This window comes from Gavialis gangeticus, unplaced genomic scaffold, assembly GCF_001723915.1.
Source record: "Gavialis gangeticus isolate Ggan-Ray unplaced genomic scaffold, GavGan_comp1, whole genome shotgun sequence".
NCBI classification, from domain to species: domain Eukaryota; kingdom Metazoa; phylum Chordata; order Crocodylia; family Gavialidae; genus Gavialis; species Gavialis gangeticus.
In genome coordinates, this window is record NW_017728993.1 from 11545172 (window position 1) to 11561329 (window position 16158).

Below are 16158 nucleotides of genomic sequence, written 5' to 3' on the forward strand. Positions count from 1 at the left end.
CCCCCCCCTAGGGGCGGGGCCAGCGCCACCCGCCTGCCCACAGGCGAACGCTCCAGGCAGTGGGCGTGGCCTCCTCGCGAAGGGCAGGGCGCCGTTCTCTCGGCGCTGTCCCATTCAGATGGCGTCATCAGTCTGCGCCGCCGACCCCGTGTCACCCTTCCGCGTCCCGCCAGCGCTGGACGGTGGGTCCCCCCGCGCGCCCGTCCCACTCCCACCCTGGCGCCCCGGGGCTGAGGCACGTTGGCCCCCAAAGGCGGGGGCCACCTGGGGGCAAGCAGCAGCTTCCTGGGGTCTCAAACCTTCCTCCACATTTCAGAGCGATGAGCACCTGGGCTGGCCTGCGGCGCGCAGGCAGTGCCTGCCCCTTGTCTCGCCTTGTCTCCTTGGCCAACCCCGCAGGAGGATACCACCACCTCTGTTGCCTAAAGTCCCTGGATGTGAGCCGCCCTGCGGCGGGAAGCGTCCATGTCTCTAGGAACGGACCGGAGAAAAGCCAGGGAAGGTTGTGGCAGGTAGAAGCGGGTGAGAAGGCGCCCGATAGCGGTAGAGGACCTCGAGTCCTGCCCCCTCCACGCTGCCTCAGTGAGGGTGTGCTGCGTGCAGTCGTTCCTCCAGGCCCTCGCACCAGTCGCCTGGGTGCCGGGGATGTTTGGACTGCCCGTTTCGTCCACACGTCTTCGTCCTTGCGAGCCGCTCCGGTTCCTGCCTTGTGGATCCTCCTCAAACCAGCTCAGAAACTATTTGCTATCATTCTGGGCAGGTAAAACGCAGCCTCCATTCCTGTCTTCAGAGAGCGACTGTTCGGCTCGGTGTGGCCAGCGGCAAGTTGTCTTTGCGGCCGGCCTTTTGTGGCGTTTAGGGTTGAACGCTTGCATCAATGTAAATTTTGGTGGGCTTGTAAATTAGCTCTTATTTGTCATCTGAAAACCTGGTCTGTACCTGCATCAGACTAGCATTGAACACCAGTGGCCAAAACAATCTGGCCCTACACGCAACATTGGTCCACGGGGCCGGATCCTGTGCCGGGCTCCGTCTGTGGGGCCGGGTCCCCTGTGCACAGGGTCAGTCTGTCGGGCCATAGACTGAGTGCCACAGTTTTTGGCTGCTAGCAGGGATCCAGGGGGGTGTGCGGTGGTGCGGTTGTGGCTCCCTTTGCTGCCATGAGCACTCTGGTCTTAGTTGCCAGGCATGTGCAGTGAGCTTTCCAGCCTTGCTGCACCTCTTCTCACCTTCCTGGATGTGCTGCTGGCTATTAGGAACTCTTCTGTGGCTTGGAGCAATAAAAATCATGCACTCATGGTTTATTCAGGGCCTAAAAACACTGGTTTTTGGTTTTTCAAGGGTGATGCATATCCTTAACTGAAAACTCAGGCTACAATGGACAGTGACATAGTTTAAAAAGTTGCACTGATGTTTAAGGAATATACATAACTTAGATGTCTGTTTTTGTAGGTTACCAGACACACTTCATGTTTGCCAGAGATGTGGTTGTAGGCAAAAGCAGAAAGCAAGAACCTGGGATTCTCTCTTCCCCATGCAAGACAAAAGAACAGCCACTGCTGCTGACCTAATTGCCACATTGACTTCAGGCCATACTGAGAGAAAGTGGTGGTGGTTGTTTTTTCTGGCCACAGCATGTGCTGCACTTACGCAGCATAGCCATGCAGTTCAGACAGAGGTTGATTGTGTGGCTGGCTTTTGCAAGGAAATGGAATATCATTCTCCTTACTTTCTAGTGAATTTTTTAATATTTTTTTTGTTTATTATTTTTGGTAGGCAAAATCCTTGGCACATTTTTCTAAGGGAAGTCAGGGTGAACAACCCAGTTCTTTCAGGTATTTTAGACTAGAACACAAACGATAAGTCCTTTAGCCTCTACTTCCCATTAGAAGCACAGGAAACATAGCTAGTTGCTAAGCAGTAAATATTGAGAAGGCTGCCTATCTTCTAAAACTTTACACTAGATCATCATTGTAAATGTTTTAAAAATAAAATTAAAACTGTGATTGTTTTTTCTAACCAGATGAGAAAGCTAAATGCTTGAATGCTTTGCCTTAAAAAAAGGAAGCATTTATCTTGTGACACTTCTGTTCTTTAAACAAAGTATATACTATTCCATAAATCCACTGAATCTTGCATCACAGAATTTTTACCATTTTGTAGATGTTAGCATCTAAAGTTTGCCCTCATACTTGTAGGGCTGATAAGCATTATGCTTATTGACTAATGTGAAATATTTGTTTTCCAGGAGCATAAGAAAATGGTGGAAGGCCCTTCCCCCCAACAAAAAAGAACTCTTTAAAGAAAGTGTAAGAAAAAATAAATGGAGACTTCTTCTAGGTGCCTGTAGTTTAGGAACTTTATACATCATATTTTATTTTACTCACCTGGAAGAGACTCCAATCACTGGTCGTACTAGACTACTGGTGTTTGGAAAAGAACAGTTTCAGCAGTTGTCACAGCTGGAATATAATATGGTAAGTGTTGTAAGGAAACAAAGTCCTATTAGTGATGTATTCCACAGGCCCACTAGATATCCTTCTTTCTGGATGTTTGGTAATTTGGACTTGTGTATTTGTCTCTTGTAACTGGATAGGCTCCCAGCTCATGCTTCTCTTTGGGCACTCTGGTATGCTTTGAGGGTACATACTGTATATTACCCCTTCACAGAAGTGGTACTTTGCAGTCGTTGCACCCCAGCCCACAACCCACTCAAACTCACTGTTTTCCCGAGTTTCTGCCTGGTGAGCTCTCTTCGTGGACATAATGAAGCAAATAGTACACAGGCTGTGCAAAGGTTTCTAATGCAGTTATTCTGGTTTAGGTAGCACAAAAGCTATAACCATCAGGGGAAAAGAGCATTCATGCATTTAACTCCGTGTATCAGTTTCTTGAGCATTCTTTGGGACTTGATCAGAATCCTCTGAAGTGTCCAGATTCTGTCTTGTCCAAATGCTTAGTTATTGGGCCACTGAAGGGAGAACTCGTTTTCTTTGCATGATCACTTTCTGTAGCATATACGTTGTATTGCTCAGTCTATTCTAGTGTTAGTGAGTCTTGATAATCTGCTCACCCAACCATGTCAAGAAGATGCCACTTTGCTGTCACTTAGTTCAGGGAGGGAGGTAAGAACACAGTAAAAGACAGTCTTATGAATGATACAGGGATAGAGGCAGGTCATAAAAGCAAACTGGGATGCATAGACAGATTTTCCAGACTGGTATACCATACTTGAGCTGCATCCCTTAGGAAGTGTCCAGGTCTGGAAAAGGCACTGATACATAATACAATACAACTACATATTTTGCAATAATTGTCAGCCATGCTGAGTTCTTTCATTAAATAAATCATGTGAATCATCCTTTTTTAAATAAACAAACAAACAAATGTTGGTGGGTTTTTTTTTATGTGAAATAGCAGTATCTATGTTAAATGTTGAGTAACTATCCCTTTCATCTTGTGATGTGAACATTCCTGAGGTACCAATAAGCCAAGCTATTTTGTACTAAATCTAATACACTGTCATTTGGTGTAAACTGAAATTCTGCTTGGCAGCAAATATTGATATGTGGTAGGCACAGGCATAGGATTCAGTGTACAGCAGGGACAAGAGACAGAGGATAAGAAGTAGGATTATTGAGTGGTAGCCAGGGGGACATAGCTGTTGACTGGTAGAAGACAGGAACACAGCAGTGGAGCTGGGGAACACTGATTTAGACCTTAATATGTAGGAAAAACAAATTAGCCTTTTGTGCAGCCTTTTAATGATGGATCCCAATTCTGTTGTCCCTCCTCCTGTTTTTGAATTAAATATTTTTATCTCAGTGCTAGACTTGTTTCTAAGAATTTTGCTTTTCATAAGACACTTTGGCTGGAAAACAAAATACACTACAGACATGCCTTTTAATCTGAAATCTCTACTTGAAATATGAAGCATCACAATAACACACAATATGGTGTTGCTAGTTTGACTAAAATGTTTTAGGCATTATGAAGAGTAAGATAAAAATGTGAGATAAAAATGCTTCACTTCAGTTTTTCAAACGAATTTTCATAAGCACATCAGTCTTCTTGGAACACTTTTTAGAATGGAATTTATGTATTCTTAACATTTTTACCCCAAATCATTATCTAAAGAGTTTACAATCTTTGGGAAAAAATCATTTGAAGTAAGCAAACAATATTTGAAGGAAGGAGGAAGGATAAACCTTACAGTGTTGTGTTACTCAGTTTTGATACAGGTGTATTTTGAGATGTGTATGAATGTGCTGACTTAAAGCAGTTAATAACTTGTGCAGCTGTGGATTCATTTGGATCAAAAGTATGTGAATACAATTCAATGGAGTCTGCATCTCCATTTGAAATATCCAGAAGGGTCTGCACCTCCCTTTCAAAATGTTTAGGTTTCTGCAGATGAAAACTTAAAAATCTCTGGTCTGGAATAATATTATTTACTATTTTGTTACATTTCTACTGTGCTTCCTGTGTATATTGTATCATTGTATCACTTAGTCTCTGTACTCTATCCTTCATCCTGTGCCAAAGAAACTCAACAAGTTATCTCTTTTCAGTGGATGGACAAGTTTGAAAATGAAATGTTACCTGAGGAAGACCCTCGCTATCAACTTGTGAAAAAAGTAGTTCATCATCTCTCTGAAAGCAACCAAGACATCCCACAGTTCTCAGAGTTTAAGTGGGTTATTCATGTAGTGGAGGAACCAGGCATAAATGCTTTTGTGCTTCCAGTAAGTAAAAGCAAAAGTTAGCAGTATTACTGCAGCAAAAACTTAGTGTTTGTACACAGGGCCTAATCTGCTTTTTTCCTTCTAGAATGGACAAGTGTTTGTTTTCACTGGGTTACTAAATGCAGTGTCAGATGTTCATCAGCTGTCTTTCATTTTGGGACATGAGATAGCTCACGCTGTGTTGGGACATGCGGTAAGTAGTTACAAGTAAAAAAAAAAAAAAAAAGGGAAAAAAGTGTCTTAATATAGTCACTTTTGGGTGACGTGTTTTTAAAGTGGGGTTTCTTCATTAGTGTAAATTGTCATCCTTTTATGCTGCCCAAGATCAAATGAGGGCATTGAAAAGGCATTGTCCTGACCCTGCATATGCTTATTATTATAAATAGTATTTACTACCATGAGTAATCCCCTGATAGTAAGTGTTAACACTACATCTGCTAGTAGGTATTGCAGAGCAGACCTGGTGTGGTTTACATTTCATTACTGAAGGGTTGCAGGTAGTCAGTACCTTATCTTCTTAAACTTGGTTACAATGAAGATAAATATTTCTTAGCTTCTAAAACACATGTTGCCAGAACTTTAGCAACTTTTCCAAAAGTTATAGATAGGGAACCTGAAATCTGCTTCTTTGTTTGCATGCCCAGTCAGTTACTTGCAAAAGTGCGCATGAGCCCCAACTGTAATGTGGTCATGTTAAAACTTTTCAGCATTGCTGGTATAGCTTTGGAAAAACAAACTAGGAAATCTAATTGGGCACTAAATGTATCAGCTTTATACTGGTATATAAAACCAGTAGCTGACAGAAGACACAGATCTCTAAAACGGGGTAAATTTTCCTAATTCAGTGGAGACTTATCATTGAAAAAACGGGTAAAGCTTGACTGATTGAGGTTATATCAGTTCAGGCCTTATCTATCCACACCCATCCAGGCAGCACCATGCTGCTTGTATATCCATATCCCTGCCATTAGCTGAAGGTAAGCAGGTTACCTCCATCTTGACTTCTAGTTGCAAGACGATGAAATAGTAACTTGCTGTGTTGGTCAGCCTGGAGTGTTGTCCATTCCCGATTCAAGTCATGTATATCAGCAGACAGGACTGGTGTAAATTATGCCAGGTTGGTGTTCATCTAATTATATCCTTGTTCAGTTTTATTATTTTTTAATCCAGTGGTGTTCAATCTTTTGGTCCCACGGGTCAGATGAGTGGCCCGGAGCTGGTCCATGGGCGAGATGCAGTCAAAATCAGTCCCTCGGGCATAATGCTGCCACCTCCATGCCCTTTATGGTAGGACTAGGCTCTGGTGGGCCTGGCACCACACCCTTTCTTTGGGAATTGGGTCTAGGTGCCCTCCTGGCCCTGCACACTGGAATTGAGCCCCAGCACCACCCCCTCATACCCTCACATGCCAGGATTGGGCCCCAGAGCCCTGGTGCTGCCATCCTCCTTCCTCTCCACATACTGGGATTGGACCTCAATGCTACCTCCTCCAGACCCTGTTCATGGGGATCAGATACGCAATCCTCCATTCAGGACCCAGGGCTCTTCATGGGAAATTTGGCAGTAGGGGTGCAGTGCCACTGCTCTCTTGCTGCCAGATTTCCAGAACCATGGAGTGCTCTGCAGGCTGGATATGGCCCAGAGGTGGGGGGCATTGAATACCCCTGTTCTAACCCATTTAAGGGAAAGCACTATTGGAAGTGCTTAGTTTACTTCTGCTCTGTTTATAGAATACTTGTATGAGCTTGGGCAGGTTACTTCTTTTCTCTGTGCTTCACCTTCCTCTAAACATGTGGATAATAGCTCCCTTCCTTGAAGGCTGTATTTCCTCACAGACAACTTACATCTTTCTGCCAAAAAAGCTGCTGCTGGAAGTTGCAGTGTGCATTATGTACAAGAAATATGGTGGGAGCAGTTTCTTTCTTACAGAACAAAAGTGAAAGTAAAACTTGCACTCGACTCATGGAGCAGAACAGCAAACAGGCTTGGCTCCTCGTCCTTCATCAAAAATATCTCTACTTCTAACACCAAAGCAGCTCCACAAAAATCAAAACAGACAAGCTGGGTCTGGCTGCCTGACTGCTCCTAATACCTCTTCTTCATAAGGGCAGTAGGTTTCTACAGTCAGCCTTATTTATATCCTTTCCCTTGACTTGGGGTCCCCTGCTGGAGTGCTGTTTACTAGCCTTTTCTCCTCTGGATCAAACATCACCTTGTCTTAGGTCTCAAACCCTTCACCTGGGGGCAGCTAATTTAATCACACTGGACACGTTTACACATGCCTGTTAACGTGCATCAGTAAGCTCCAGAGCTTATATCTCTGGAGCTTGTTGCTGCTGGGCATGTGTCTTCATGTGTGTCTGGGATTCCAGCATGTTGAGCCAGGGTGGAACAGCCCTGGCTGGCGGGGGGCCCCGAGGTCAGCCTGTCAGCCCAAGGCTGCTGCCCCCAGCTCAGTGTGCTGCAGAGGGGCTGGCTGGGGCACAAGGTTGCTTCAGTGCACCCTCATGCCCCAGCCAACCCCTCCAGCATGTACACATACACAGCTGCAGTATTTTACTGTACAGCAGGATAATACTGGTATTTACAAGTACAGTCCTGCTGCGGAATAAGTTAGGTTCCTCCAGCCTACCCAGAGCACATATGTAGATGCCAAGATGTTTACTGCACACCTAATTAGTCTACTGCGCAATAAATGTCTTGTGTAGATGTGCCCACTTAGGAAAAGTCTACCTCCTTTAAAAGAGCCATTTCCACCCTATGACAGGAGCGTCTGGATGTCTAAGATAGACCATTCTTTTCTATCTTAAATATGGAAGAACACCAAGCAATCAGCATATGAGAAGAAATGATTGAAAACAGCACTGTTTTTGTTTTCAGGCAGAAAAGGCCAGTCTGGTACATTTCTTGGATTTCCTGTCACTCATCTTTCTCACTATGATTTGGGCCATTTGTCCCAGAGATAGCTTGGCAATCATTGGCCAGTGGATCCAGAGCAAGATGCAGGAGGTAAGAGAGTATCTATGGAACTGCTGTACTAGCTAGTTACAATGTCTGGTTCAGTAACTGGTATCACAGAATGGAAGTATGCCTTTAAAGCAGGATGCATGTTTGGTTTATGCATGGATGTCTACTTCAGTCTCTCCTTCAGTGACAAAAGGTCTTCTGCCATTGCATAAGGTGGCTTACTGCAGTGATTCCAAACAGTCAGATCTTGGCTTAGGTAAAATCTACTTTAGTGTGGAATATTGAGAGAGAACCAGGGGACATAGAGGCAGATTGCAAGACTTCATATCATAGTCTTGGGATAGTTCATAGTTCTTTCAGTAGGCAGAAAATCTCTGAAATTCTTTAAAAACAGTGTTGATATCAGCCATGTCTTTACTACCTTGTTCTTACTTGGCGTACAGCTGTTGTACTTACCTGCCTCCGATCCCAACCTTGTTGTCCACAGAAAAGCCCTGTAGAAGTAATTAGCTTACTTGACTAGAAAAACAGACAAAGACCAGATGTACTGATACTGCTCTGAGATAAGGAATCCGTATTCCTACATTCCTTGGGTTATCTTGATATATTGCCCTATACATAGATAGTTTGTTTAAGTAAAACTTTCTAAGTTTCTGTGTAATTTACTATTGTTTTGTTTCTCCAAGGTGTATTTTTTATGTCTTTCTCTGTCTTAAGTATAAATATGCTTGTAACCTTAGAGAGTCTGAGAAATCCTTTGAAACAGACAAGTGGGTGATTCCCCTGGCTGTATGGAATTCTCCCTGTGATCACAGTATAGCCCTAAATAAAGAAAAGCTGGCTCTGTCAGTTCTGATTCAACCACAACGCGAAGTTTGATTTCTTCCACAGCCCCTTACTGTTCCTTTGGTGAATTATTCTGGTTACCTTCCAGAATAAAATAGGCTATCTGAGCTACTTTTATAGCTAGTGACTGCAGATTTCTTTAGGTACACATTGCCAGACCTGCTTGCTTAGGGCTCACTTTTCATAGTTTTTTTTCCTGAAATATGAAGGAAGGAAACATTTCATATTCCAAATACTTTCCATCTGTGAGTCAGCTACAGGAAGAGCTGGCAGAAACTGTTTCTTTAATACACGTGTAGTAGACTCCTTCTGTCTGGTTGTATTTCCCAATTGATGCCCAGCCCAGAGAGTCATACTATTATGCTGCCTCAGTAGAGCAAGCCATTTCAACAATCCATAATTTTCCTTCATCAGTTCAAAAAGGATGTGTCTCCACAATTCAAAAAGGATGTGGAGAAAGAAGCTTGAGAGAGTCCAGAGAAGAGCCACGCGCATGATTAGAGGTCAGGAAAACAGACCTTACGACGACAGGCTGGGAGTCATGGGGCTCTTTAGCTTGGAAAAGCGCAGGCTCAGGGGTGATCTGGTGGCCACCTATAAGTTTATCGGGGTGACCACCAGGATCTGGGGGAATGTTTGTTCACCAGAGCATTTGTTCACCAGGGCGCCCCAAGGGATGACGAGGTTGAACGGTCATAAACTACTGCAAGACCATTTCAGGCTGGACATAAGGAAGAATTTCTTTACTGTCCAAGCCCCCAAGGTCTGGAACAGCCTGCCATCAGAGATGGTTCAAGCACCTACATTGAACACCTTCAGGAGTAAATTGGATGCTTATCTTGCTGGGATCCTATGACCCCAGCTGACTTCCTGCCCTTCGGGTGTGGGGCTGGACTCGATGATCTTCCAAGGTCCCTTTAAGACCAAAACCTAACATTGATGCAAAGTGAAAGATTAGAGAGAGAGTCTCTTACTTTGTTTGTGATCAGCTTGTTTCACTCAGCAATGATTAGCATCTTTAACTCCTCTTTTTAAAACTGACTGGAGTTAAATACAGAGTTGCAGAATGCTCTGAGATTCACTGAAGGAAGCACTTTCACTCTTAGTCCTTAGCAGTGTTTATGTAAGTTTTCAAGTTATGATCACTTCATAAATAGGTGAAAGCAAGGGTTCTGAATTGAGGATCTGAAATATTTCTTTCACAGTTTATGTTTGATAGACCCTACAGCAGAACATTGGAAGCTGAAGCTGACAAAGTGGGACTTCAGCTGGCTGCAAAGGTAAGAATTATGACTGCTGCTTGTTTTTAACAGTGAAATATCAATATTTTTCTCTTTTTGTTTCCATTGTTATTTGAATAAGTTCTTTACAAATGATGCTTTATGCACAAGTACGTTTTGGTTTTGCAGTCTTAGGATTCCTAACGTTTTTGCCAAATGGGCTTTTCTTGAAATCAGGGGGAGAATAAAACGGTCTTCTGGGAAATCCATAGCCATTTTACTAATAGTGTGTCATAACTGGAATTTGTAAAATTGTGCCTTGTTAACTACAAAGAACACTTTCCACAGGTTTTAGTCCTAATAAGAGGAAAAGCTACTTGTTCTTAAACAAGTGAAAGCCAACTAGTGAATTGTCATGAATAAAATACATATAAATATATTTGCATGATATATTTTAAAACTCCTGAGTCCTTTAATTTCTGATTATTCAACTAGCTTCCAACTTTTATAAATGGTGTCAGTAAATTTATGAATTACTTTTGATATGCAAGTTGCTTCATATGTGCAACAGATGAGTGGCACCAAATGATGTGATTCTTCCTAACGTGACTGTCACCCTTGTTTGTATGCTATTTGTAGCTGTTTATTGTGTAATTGATGCACCAGTTCATCGTTTTATCTTTGAAAGATGTTAGGGCCAAATATAAATAAGAATTTAGGTGTGTTGGTACTGAATATTGCAATACCTAAAGGTCAAAGTGGAGTTTATAAACCCAATTTGGGAACTTAAGTCCCATATACTTTAAAACAGATGAGCTAGGTGCCTGGAATTGGAAATTACAACACTCAGGTAACTGATGGGGGATGGGGACGGGGGGCAAGGAATGCCTAAACTAGTCCATAGGAAAGGCAAAGTGAGGGGTGTGCCAGAAATCACACTTCTTTCTGACTTTTGACTTGCAAAAATGTGAGTTCTCAGATGTCCTGGGTGCCTAACCAAGTTAGGCAGAGTTCTGTGGATTGCTCTCTTAGATCTAGGTGCCTAATTTCTACCTAAATTTAATTTCAGATATCCAAATACCTTTTGTTTCTGGTCTTCACTTCATGCATTAAACAAACTAAGCAGGACCTCTTAGCTCTGCCCAAGTATAGTGGTTGGCAGTTTTAGATAACTATGCGAACAGCACCACCTAGAGTTACTACTTCAGAATAAGGAAAATAAGTTGGAATTATCATTGCTAGTATATATTTTGAAAACCTCTAAGGTTTAAGCACAAGCGGATAATCTAGGGTTGAAATAATTGCTTTTGATGGCTATTGTAAATCAGAAGCAAAGATCAAGGTGCCTTGTTGGTGTATTGGAAAAATGTCATGGGTAACTAACTTACCAGGGCAAAGCCCTGCTGCTTTCCAGGATCTGTTGTGACACTCCCAGATGCCAACACAAATGCTGATCCATGCTGTCTGCAGCAGCTGGAGGTATTACAACTTTACAGATATTTTCCAAGATTAGTGTTAAACTCAGAGGAAAAGAGATCATCATGGTAAATGTAACGCAACTTTGTCCTCAAACCTGGGTGCTTGTTTACAAGTATGTAATTATTGGAGCTTAAAACAGGAGTTGGATTAGGCACTGGTTATGTCTAGAAACAGTCTCTCATTTGCTGTACTATTTAGGGCAAGTTACTTCAATGTCTGTGTATCAGTTTCCCCGCTACTAAAAGAGGGTGGTAGGATTTTTTCCTTATTAACATTTCAAAAGGCATTTGCACTTCTATAGTGATTTTCTTCCAGAGATGTCAAAGTACTGTATAAACCACACATATGACCGCGGTCTCCATGAAATTATTTTTTTACTTAAGTAGCTTATCTTTTTACCTCAGCTCTTCCACTTGTGTTGCAACCTCTTATTCATCTGTATCAAGAATATTTTATGATCTTAATCTCTGGGTAGTTGATTTCATTTATTTATTTTCAAAAGAAATATACAGGAAAAAAAACTACACAACACTGCTTTCTTTCACATGAATGCAGAGTACATAGCAGAAAATATGCAGGTATATGGAGTCCGGAACAGGGGTTGGCAACCTATGGCCCATGGGCTGGATTTAGCCTGCCAAGTCATCTTTCTGCCCTGTGATACTGGCAGTGTTCTAGTAATGGGAGAAGTAGTGACAGCAGTGGCTGGGTCTGTAGCATTGGTTCGCTGCTCCAGAAAGGTTTCTGACTTCTGGTCGAGACCTTACATATTCAGTCTTACATAAATGTGTGTTTTGATTTGCAATATCACATGGCCTTCTGTGCTTTAATTCCTATTGGTATCAAGGGATAAGGGTACTTGCTTTCCAGCTGTATAAAGGATCAATTTTTGCCCTCAGCAAGTTGCAAGTGATCATACCTTCTTAAACACGTAGCATTTTGTCTTACAGGAAAGCCATTGTGGATAATTTTTAGATGCATGTAATATATTTTAATACTAGTTTCTGGCTTTACAGTGACTCCTGAAAATGCTCTTTGTAGTGTGGAAGGGTGAGGGAAGTGGGGCAGAGTTACATATGAGCCAGCAAAGTAGTCAGGGTAAAAAACCCCACTGAAACAGTGTTTGCAAAATCTGTGCCATAAACAAAGCAAATGTTTGGTGTCAAGGATTTAAGAGTCCCTTTTGAAACTTGCCCATGGCTTCCACATTCCTGAGAAATTTGGTCTTTTCGTACTTGTCAATACGACCTCTGGGCTGAACTCCCTCATACTTTGCATACTATGCTATATATATAGATATATTCCCCCCTTCCTTCCCATATATTTTGTTTGTTATCTGCTGGATGCATTTTTTTTACTTTCCCTCCATCACTTACATAACACCAGTATAAAGAGGCTCCTTGGCCTTATTCTTTACCGTTTCCTGCTCAGTATGTCTAGTCTGACTTGGTCTCCCTTGGTACCTCAGCTCATGTGACCAGGGCATCTTGTTGCTCTTATCCTTGTGCTGCCCGATGGATGGTGACAGCCCTCTGCAAACTGTTCGGTGTGTGGTGTGCTTGGCTTCCTGCAGTGATGCTTTCTGGAAGCAGAGAATGTTGTCCATGGAGAAGGGAGAAAGCAGCAAGAAGTTCAGAGTCCAGCCAGCTTTTTTAAGCAATGCTCTCAGAAGTCTCATGTACCTTGAAGAGCTTTGCCAGCTCCCTCCCATCACCAGTTTCCTGCATTGATTGCAATCCATGATCCTTTGGTTTTCCTGGGGGTTCTGGATGTAGGAAGTGAGAACCTTTTAAACTAAAAGAAGTGTATACAGCAGTGTTTTCCAACCAGTGTGCCGTGGAATTTTGCCAGGACAATGAGCTACAATAGGTATGAAGATTGGGGATGCCTTAACAGGTGTGCTGCAGAAAAATTTTATTAATGTTAAGTGTACCTTGTGTTGGAAAAGGTTGAAAAACACTGGTATCTAGCATTCCTTTGTAGTACTTTGTATTGATGCTGGGAAATACCCTTAATACTGCAGATAGAATTTAACTACAAATATTTTGCTAGATAAGGTGGATAATACTTTTGACTGAGGATCATCATTGCCTTGGGTATGTTTAAATGATTTTCATATCTCTGAGTGATCATCACACTGCAGGCCACTTAACACTTTTTTTAGAAACTTTTTAACATTGCATGTAAAGCCAATATTCCCAACAGGGTTTTTTTTTAAATTCTGATTGGGTGTGGCGGAGCACCAGTGAGGTGCTTGTCACTCTGGGGCTGTTAGAAGCTCCGTGGGAGCTTGCTTGCAGAGAAGCAGGGAAAAGCCTTTTCCAGGAACCATTTTAAAGGGAGAAAGTGGGTGGCAGAACACATTGGGTGTCTGCCACTTTAAGAGCTGGCAGCACGTGTTGCCCCAGCTCTGATGAGCTGCCATTTTAGATCCAGGCCAGCAGAGCTGGAGGCAGCAGGTGCCTGCTGCCATGGAAAGAACATCCCCCGGAGCTACTGCTCCCACAACAACTAGGAGGCAAGGGCAAGAGCTTATGGGGATGGCTTGTAGGCTCCTGGTCCTGGGCATGACTTGAAACTGCACCCTGCTGGGGAAGGGTGACCTGGTGGGGGTCTTAGGAACCCCCAGGAAATGCCAGGCCAGTTACCTCCCTGGTGAAAGGCAAGGAGGGGTGCCTTAACCCCAGCCCCCACCTTTGGGTGGGCTATTTAACACCAGAGGCAGCAGAGGGCTGGGCACGCCCTGAGCCCATGTGGGGTCCAAGACCCCAGAGAGTGGATAGTGGGGCCAAGCATGACTGCGACCACCTGAGCCCAGGTGGGGTATAAGACTCTGAAGAGCAAGAATGGTGAGCCAGGCATGCCCTAGTGTGGCATCTGAGCCTGTGTGAGGTGCAAAACCCTGGAAAGTGGATAGTGGGGCTAGGCATGGCTGTAGCCACCTGAGCCCAGGTAGGGTACAGGATCCTGGAGAGCAAGAATGGTGGGCCAGGCATGCTGATGAGTGGCACCTTAGCCTGCAGGGGGGTGTTCAACCCCAGATCCCAGCATAGGGGATGGAGTATGTACCTCAGTGGAGGTGGGGTGCAGCTGGGCACCTGATGGGTTGCACCAGAGGAGCAGTTGGGAGGCCCTGGAGAGTGGGGCGAGTCAACAGGGGCAGTAGTGTGCCCCTGAGAACACAGGGGCCTGAGATGAGGCCCTGTGAGGAAGAGACATGAAGTGGGCCTGGGGTGAGCAGGGGCTTGAGGGTAGGTCCTGCTAACATGGGGGCTGAGTTAAGTCCAGGTAAGCTTTCAGGTGCCTGAGGCCACAGGTGAGCTGGAGGCTGATTGGGTGGGGTGGCAAGTAAATAATGGGGTGAGTCAGAAGCCTGTGATTGAGAGCAGCTGAGTGAGTGACCTGGTGAGAGACCAAAGGCAGAGTCAGACCAGTGTTTGGTGAACCACCCAATTGCTCGCTCGGATGAAGGCAAAGGGAGATGCCCAAGTTGTTGCACAATTGCTGGCTGGGGAGTGTAGGGAAACAAGCCTGAGGACCCTCCGGGTGAGGGCAGGGTGAGTGTGGCTCTGGGGAAAAGGCGAGGCAGTACGAGTGTGGCCCCGCAAGGGGCAGTATGAGAGAGACTGTGTGAGAGGCAGTGGAGTGGGAGGCTTCAGAGAGAGGGAGGTAGTATGAGTGTGGCGTGTAATAAGGTAGAATGTGAGAGGCCTAACACTGGTGAGTTGGGCCCAGCCTCAGGCTGGGTCACATAACAGCTGTTAGAAACATCTGTGAGGCTTGGGGTGCAGTACAGGGGTGGTTGGAGCTTCATACATAGGCCCAAGAGAACAGGGCATTGAAAGGGCAGCCTCCCGTCTAATTAAGACCCTAATCATTTAACAACAAGGCATGGCAGGCGAGAGAGGTGGGCAGCGTGCCCAGAGGCAGGTGGGAGAGTAGCATTGTGCCTGGTCGGGGAGTTCCCATGTTGCCACATTGGGTGTTTTTACAATTTTAAAAATTGTGACTTTTTCTGGTCATGTTTCTTCACCGAGCATGTCTCAGAATCCTGCTTTCATCCTTTCTGTGTTTTTTTTCTTGTTATCACAGTGCTGTGTAAAGTAGAATTGGGTAGTAAATGATTTCTTTTAGATTCTGTGAAAATATTAGTTTCTTCACCAGTGTTCCTAGTCTGCATAAGGGTGAAGCAGACCTTTCAAAGTTACTTCAGATTGAGCCTAGTGCCCCTGTTGCCCATCTCTGAATAGCCAGTTGGCCATAAGTTGGGTCTTCTCTCTGATGTATAGGAGACTGAGATTCATGTTTTAGCCTAGGGGTGCTTGAGCAGATCTGGCCCCTGATGTTGTGTTATTCAGCCCACTGGGGTTCTCACAGGTTTGAAAATTTGACAGTAGGGGATTGGTGGTATTGTTCCCCTACTGCTAAGTTTCCAGACCCTTGGAGAGCCCCATGGTCCAGATAGCATGGGCTTGCACATTAGAGTAGGCCCACAGGGCTGTGTGGAGCCTGATCCCAGTGCATGGCCCCAGAGCCCAGTCTCAGTGCGTAGGGCTAGATGGGGGTGACATACAGCACCAGGACCCAATTCTAGTATATGGAACGTGATCCCGACACACAGGGGCAGTGGTGCCTGCCACTGAAAGGGCGTGTGCAGGCAGCAGAGGCAGCTGGCAGGTGGATTCACTCCCCAGTTAGGAGTCACATGGCTAACAGGAGACTGCCTGATTGGGAAAGAGGGCTGAGCTACTGACCATAAGATCAGGCTAGAGCAGTAAAGCCAAGCAGCAGTTGCTGTAGGCAGCCGGAGGCAGAACATCGCCCAGTTGGAGCTGCTGCTCAGGAACACCTGGAGGACAGGGTAGGAACTATGGGAATGGCAGGAGTTTTATGGTCCTGAG

At 44.5% G+C, this 16158-nt stretch overlaps 1 protein-coding gene and 1 long non-coding RNA gene across 4 annotated transcripts in view; one reads left to right on the forward strand and one right to left on the reverse strand.

The window, feature by feature from the left end:
• The window catches only part of LOC109286596, a 139129-nt gene that overhangs the window by 13276 nt on the left and 109695 nt on the right, over positions 1 to 16158 (reverse strand). The gene's annotated exons all lie outside the window — the stretch shown is intronic.
• Positions 318 to 16158, forward strand: part of OMA1 (OMA1 zinc metallopeptidase) — a 45697-nt gene continuing 29856 nt past the window's right edge. The window contains exons 1-7 of one of the 3 annotated variants that reach the window (XM_019501222.1): positions 318 to 760; positions 2249 to 2477; positions 4572 to 4745; positions 4831 to 4938; positions 6585 to 6650; positions 7626 to 7754; positions 9764 to 9838. In XM_019501222.1, the coding sequence (XP_019356767.1) occupies positions 321 to 760; positions 2249 to 2477; positions 4572 to 4745; positions 4831 to 4938; positions 6585 to 6650; positions 7626 to 7754; positions 9764 to 9838 (1221 nt within the window). In that variant the 5' untranslated portion in view covers positions 318 to 320. The remainder of the gene's footprint in view (positions 761 to 2248; positions 2478 to 4571; positions 4746 to 4830; positions 4939 to 6584; positions 6651 to 7625; positions 7755 to 9763; positions 9839 to 16158) is intronic. The other 2 variants (XM_019501223.1, XM_019501225.1) reach the window with 2 other exon arrangements.